General features: G+C 52.8%; 1 protein-coding gene across 1 annotated transcript in view; it reads left to right on the top strand.

Moving 5' to 3' along the window:
* Window positions 1–1,571, top strand: part of TMEM268 (transmembrane protein 268) — a 9,802-nt gene extending 8,231 nt beyond the window's left edge. Inside the window, exons 7-8 of the mRNA XM_029086963.1 lie at window positions 390–584; window positions 1,392–1,571. Of these exons, the coding sequence (XP_028942796.1) occupies window positions 390–584; window positions 1,392–1,571 (375 nt within the window). The remainder of the gene's footprint in view (window positions 1–389; window positions 585–1,391) is intronic.
* The last annotated feature ends 5,115 nt before the right edge of the window (window positions 1,572–6,686 follow it).

Raw genomic sequence — 6,686 nt, 5'->3', positions numbered from 1 at the left:
AGCAGGAATTTGTTTGGGTCCTGTGGTACCTGCATGTTTGGATAATTAACAGGACAATTTTAATAAAGGGAAGTCATTGAGAATCAAGGGCAAATCTTGAAAGCATGTGTCACAACCTGAAATAGCTGACACCTTGAGCTGTCCTCCCGAAATAAATGGGATAGCCTGAGGAATCAGTAAACACTGTACTGGGTTAACTGTGTAAGAATTTTATCCTCCTGGCCTTTAGAAAATGTTTTCCTCTATGTGGGTGTATCAATATACAAACATCAGCTCTCCTGCACTGAATTGTCCTTGCTGACCACAGCTGTGGGATGTGAGGTGAGGGGGGTACAACAGACACTGCTGCTGCCTGCTTTTGGAGACCCCAAAATCTCATTCTCTTCCAGTCAGTCTTGCGGCACAGCCTGGACCAGCTCTGTGTGGTTATGGAGGCAGTGGTTCGACCTGACCCAGGGATGGATGAGGAGGAGGCTTCACGTGAAGAATCCCCTCTTTTATCCAGTGGAGTGAACCTAAATAAAGAGCATGCAGTGGTGACATGCAATGAGCTGCTCCACCTTATTCCTGAGGGCCCACCAGAGGTAATGAGAAATACCCCTCCCTGATGGACAGAGGTGCTGAATCACCTCCCCCAGGCACCTTGACTCCAGAACTCATCCCAGCAGCTGCCAGCCATGGGGACACCTCCTTTTTCACCAGTAAAAGCACCTGGAAGCCTGGAGGTCCACACACACCTCCTCCAGCCCTGACACTGCTGGGCAGTTAATGCTGACTGAGCAGCTAGTGCTTAATCCTTGAGGGATTCAGGGATTGGGCTGGTGGCCGGGGGTCCCTGTTTGGCAAGCAGCCTCTCCCAGGGACCCAACACCTCTGTCAGGGCTGGGGATGAGGCATGGACGTGCCCAGCCTTTGTCCCCTCTGTGGAGCGTGGCTTCAAAGACTTGTGCCATGCTGAGCAAAAAATGTGTCCTAATTCCTGCTCAGCAAGAAGCTTCAAAAGGGATGATTTTGATTTATTTTGCAGTTTTCCCCTCGCTGTTACTAAGCGAATTCGGTGCAGGTGACATCCCTGCAGGTTGAAGTTCTCTGGCTGTCTACAGCAAAAACAAGCAGCAGGAGGCATTGGCAGAGCAGACAGGTCCTCAAGCAGCCTGGCTCTTTGGCCACCCACCACTGAGTGGTCATTTCATGTCAGTCCCTTGTGGAGACCGTGTGCCAGCTCTGCTGACCAGAAGGGGATCTGGGACAGTTACATATGCCATTGGCTCCTCTCCTGTTTCTTTCAGACAAGGACAGTCCTTGAATGAGGGAACAAATGGTGTGTGATGTATCATCCACTCTTCCCACAGGTAGATGCTCTGCTCTGACACCTCTTGTGCTCGTTCCAGGTGATGGCCCAGCAGCTCCTGGTGATCTTCAGTGGATGCTATGTCCGGCTCCTGGTCACTGGCCGGCTCCCTCAGGCTGTGCCAGGGGGGCACCTGGAGCACAGCAATGTGCCATGTCTCTGCAAGTTCATCGAGACCACCACACTCAACCCACACCAGAGCTGGTTCACGGGCAGGTGACTGGAGTGGGCTGGGAAACACTGAAATAACCTGTCCGTACACACCAGTGTGAAGAAGCCATGGGGCAGAGAAAAGGGCTGCAATTGCTCATCCTGGACTTATCCAGATGAAAACGTGGAAATATGACTCTAATAAAACACGCAAAAACGCTCTCCAGAAAGCTACCTACCGTTGAGACCTTCCAGAAACAATCCAGGGACAACCTGGAGCTTCCCTTGGGCCATTTCCCACTGCTTTTAGCCAGGGGCACAGGGAATACCTGCAGGTGACAGCCCCATGACTTCAAAATGACGTACTTGGGGGGAGGGGGGGTTCAGTACAAGGAAGACAGGGCAAATCTGTGCATAGCAGTGTTCCAAACGTGATGTTTGCTCTGGACCCCATGACTTCAAAATGACGTACTTGGGGGGGGGTTTCAGTACAAGGAAGACAGGGCAAATCTGCGCATAGCAGTGTTCCAAATGTGATGTTTGCTCTGGGTTATGTTTGTGTCACGTAGTTGTCAGTAACTGAGCTTTGTCCTGGGACAGACGTGGACGATGTCTCAGCTGATGTCTTGGCAAACTTTCAGTTTCAGAACCAGCTTGGGACAATACTCAGTACCTGCTGCCTTCCCTGGGAGGATGGTGGGATTGATAATCCATGGGATTGATGATCCCCTTGATGATCCATGGGACTGAGCCTTAAAAAAGGCACAGGGCATTAGGTAGGGCATCCTGGAGCATGGCTCTTTTCATGCTCCCCTTTCTACTCCATTTTTGGACAGGCTCATTGCCTTTGTTTTTCCTCCTTTCTCCCCATTCCATTTCCTCTCAGCATGTGAGAGCTGAGGTGGTGAGCAAGAGACTTCAGAATTTGTGTGGAGTCCGTGAGGGAATGGACAATGAAGTGCTGTAAGCCTACAAAATGTTGTGTGCTCAGGGGGTGCCCATGGATGGAGAACTGCTGTGTGACCCAGGAACTGCTGGTGTCCTCCTCTCTCCCCTGAAGTGGCAATAGTCTGAATAAAGAGTCCTAAGGTTTGTGTTTTCCAGCCTTGCTGTGCTTGAGTGTGCCTGGAAGATTTGGGTCTGTTCTCTGCCTTCCAGCACACCCCTCTTCCTCCCACCCCCCCCATCTCCTGCAGAGACACCCAGACAAGGGCTTGTGTCTCTCCCACCTTAACAAAGCTCAGCGTGGGTCACCTGCCCTGCACAGAGCCAGGAACTTGTGTGCATCCATCAATTCTGTGCATCCCATCCTGCTACCACGTGTCTCCACCTCATGTAATTAAAGTCCTACAGCACTGAAGGGTGAACCATGGCTCAGGGTGGCAGGAAGAGGCTGAGCCCTGGAGCCCCAGAAGCTTACAGTCAGCTCTCCCCAGGGGTGTGGGATGACTCTGCTCCCTCCCCTGTGCTTTCTGTCACAATACTGGGTGCAGTTTTGGATGCTCCAGTATAAAAAGGATATAAAGCTAATGACAGTGTCCAGAGGAGGCCACAAAATTGGTGAAGGGTTTAGAGAAGAAGCTGTATGAGGAGGGGCTGAAGGCACTTGGTTTGTTCAGCCTGGAGAAGAGGAGACTTGAGAGGAGATCTCATCACGGTCTAGAACTTCCTCCCAAGGGGCAGAGGAGGGGCAGGCGCTGATCTCTTCTCTCTGGCCACCAACAAATGCCAGGAGCAGAGGGAATGGCAGGAAGATGTGGCAGGGGAGGGTGAGGTTGGCCATGAGGAAAAGGTTCTTGAGGCAGAGGGTGGTGGAGCACTGGCACAGGCTCCCCAGGGAGGTGCTCATGGCACCAAGGCTGACAAGATTCCAGCAGCATTTGGCCAAGGCCGTCAGGGACATGGTGTGAATGTTGGGATTGTCCTGTGCAGGGACAGGGGTTGGACTGATGATCCTTGTGGGTCCCTTCCAACTCACAAGAGTCTATGATTCCATGATAAGATCCATCTCTTCCTACAAGAGCACCAAGGCAAGCCTCAGCAGCAAGCCCTGGTGCTGCCAGTATACGATCCAGAGCATCAGTCTGTTCAAACACTATCGTGAGAGCAAACCCCTTCCAGGAGAAAAACCACCAGGCTCCCAACCAGCCTTTTGTCATCCACCTTTATTTGTGGTTCAGCTGTCACAGGAAAGGGTCGGACAGATTCCTCCCCATGTGTGTGGGGTTTGTGATTCTGCTGTCATTGCTCTGTGACCGAGCAGGGTTTGCTGGAGGGGGGGTGGTCTGACAGTGATCCCTGCAGCCCTCTGCCCAGTAAGGACAGCTTCCCCAGCTTACTGGGCATGGAGAAGGAGGACTTAGTACAAAACATCATGGGATTTCCACAGGACCTAAGCCCTAAGACTCCTTGTTGGAGTTCAGGAGCTGGTTTTACCTTCGTGGAAATTGTCTGAGTGTGTGTCAATGTCACTGGGAGCACAATTTGGTTTCACAGTATGAAAATCAGATTTGCTGCTGAGATGCAATGGCTCATGCTCTTCCACTGGTTCTCCAGGGCCCAAAAGTACCAGGAGCAGCTGACACACATGGGAAATCTTTTTTTTTCTCTGCCAGTTAGAAAATTCTGGTAACAAGAGGCCGATTGGGACGTTTTCTATTGTTGTGCTTCTGTGTTGAGAGCAGGAGGGATTTGCTGATATTTTCCTATCCCTGGGCTGCAGGATTTCCAGCAAACAGATGGGGAAACTGGTAGGAAGAAAGCTTGTGGCCTTCAGGGGAGGACCACAAGGGCTTTTACCCTCAGGATCTGCAGGGCTGGTCTTGGATGGGGTTGTTGTTCCTGGGAAGTGAGGCTCTTGCTTGGGGAGCTGCCGATACCTCTGCCTTTACATCTGCAAATGCACAAGCGTTGGAGGAAAGAGGAGGATTCAGGATTAGCCGAGGGGTAAGATGATTGCTGAAGGTACAAGGCTGGGGTGTGAACTGGCAAGGTGCTCGGGGAACCTCCTGATGGGAACTGTGAGCAGCGTTAGGTAAGTGCGAGGGAGTCGGGGTGGGTTTATGACACAGAGAGCTCTCTGGCAGAGCCCAGCTGGCTGCAAACAGGGGATAAAGCTCCACAGTTTCCAAGCTGTGACCTGGACACCACCCATCCCTCCAGATCATCCCTCTGTGCTCTGCTGAACTCCTCTTGTCCTGTCCCAGGCCAGCTTTCCCTGGGGTGTCCCAGATCTCACAGCTGTGGGCTGCTCCGTGCCAAAGAGGTGCACCCACCACTGCCCCTCACTCTGGAGCATCCACAGGGACCAGGGAACATCCACCAGCCAAGGGACTGGTGTGCCTGACCTGCCAGAAAGGCACTGGGCCAGACCCTCTGGTTGTGCCAACAGGGCAGCTCCCCTGATGGTGATTAAACACCCGGCAATTAACTGCAGAGAAGGAGCTGAAATTCTTTGCTCCAAGGAGGAGTTGGATTCCTCTCACTAACACACCCAAGTGCCTGCCCTGATCTTCCCATTCGGGGCCTCTGCAAAGTCCTGGCTCTCATTGCAGACCAGATGACTAATGTTCTGCTTTTCCTTCATCTGCATTTAATTAAGGTATGAGTGAAAGGAGACATCCCCTTTCCCTCACCTCGTCCTCCCATTAAGGATCCAGCTGTTATTCTAGGGGAAAGGAGATATGCTGGAGATTTTCTAGGACTCCTTAGGCGCCCAGTTCCCTTTCCTTCCCTCTCAAGCAGCACATGGGAGCAGCAGAAATGGAATGGCTCAGCTGTTCATCTTCCCTACGTGTCTCCTGTGACAGCTCTAAGCTCCTGGCAGAGGTAGGAGACCACGGGGCATGATCAGCCTGCTGTGGCAGCTGCCCCAGAATGCTGATGCCTGGGTGCAGCTCCGGGCATGTTTGCACAAGAGCAACCAGGAGTGACTCAGCTGAACCAGTGAAACTGGTATTGGTGGGGCAGATCTTTCCCATGCTGAGATTCTTCTGTCTGCTGTTCAAAAATGATTTGGTTTTGATTAGGGAGGTTTAACACCAGAGCAGCAGGGGTGGGTGATGCAGGAGCAGCTTCCTGGTGAGTTCTCCTTGCCAGGAGCAGCCTCCATGGCTGGGACAGGGACAAGGAGCCAGAAAGGTCCTCACTGTACCTAAATCTGGGATGGCTGAGATGAGCAGCTGCTCTCAGGGACATCACATGAGTGATCTGCAAAGTCATGGTGATTTGTGTGTTTTAAATGGGCCAGGAAGGGGCTGGGGAAGATCAGCAGCAAGGACAGAAATGTCTCAGTGCCAGCTGGGGTGCGTGGGGATGTGTTTTGGTATTTAGCAGGGCGCCTGAAATAACAGATTGCCCCAGGGAGATGTAGCTCTTGGGGAAGTGGTGCTTCAGCAAGTGACATCCACTCACTCCTCCAGTGGGTAAGTCTGTCCTTCCTCCCCAAACCTGCTATTTGCTCATCCTCTCTGGCACAGGAGATGGGATGCAGTCATGAGATTTAAAGGCAAAACCCAGTGAGGGAAGAGAAAGAAGGAAAGAAAAGAAACTTTTGCAACTTCAACTTGTTGTGGTTCTTCCTCAGACAAAGCACCTGGCTCTGAGGAAGACTATGGTCCCTGGGGCACAGGCAAAGGAGGGATGGGGACCCAGCACACCTCCCCTGCAGACAGGAGAGCAGCTTGCCTGAGGCAGTGGGTAGCAACAGGAGGTACCCCCCACCCCAAACCTGTGAGCCTGGGGGAGCCCTGGCCCCTCCATCCCCAGCATGGTCAGGGCTGAGGCACGTTGATGTCTCTGTCCCCAATGAGCTGCAGACTTACTTTGGTGGTGGCTGCTGGGGGCTGCCTGCGCCGGGCAGGGGGGTGGCTCCTGGTGCTCCTGCCTGCACAGGGTCCCCATCTTCCTGGCCACATAGAGACAGGCGAGACCTGTCTGTTCACTGCAGCGATACAAACACCAGCTGACTCAAAAAGCCCTCCCCAGAGAGCCCAGAGAGGGATCTGTTCGTGAGCTGGGGATCCTCACAGTGGAGGGTTGGCTGGGGGTGATGCTGGACCCGGGGCAGGTTATGGCCAAAAGTAACAGGAAATAATAGAATCCCAGACTGGTTTGGGTTGGGAGGGACCTTAAAGATCATCCAGTTCCAACACCCCTGCCAGCAGCAGGGGCACCTTCCACTAGA

This window comes from Antrostomus carolinensis, unplaced genomic scaffold, assembly GCF_000700745.2.
Source record: "Antrostomus carolinensis isolate BGI_N321 unplaced genomic scaffold, ASM70074v2 scaffold18319, whole genome shotgun sequence".
Classification (NCBI taxonomy): domain Eukaryota; kingdom Metazoa; phylum Chordata; class Aves; order Caprimulgiformes; family Caprimulgidae; genus Antrostomus; species Antrostomus carolinensis.
The sequence above is the reverse complement of the archived record's forward strand: the minus strand, read 5'-3'. Positions and strand labels throughout refer to the sequence as shown.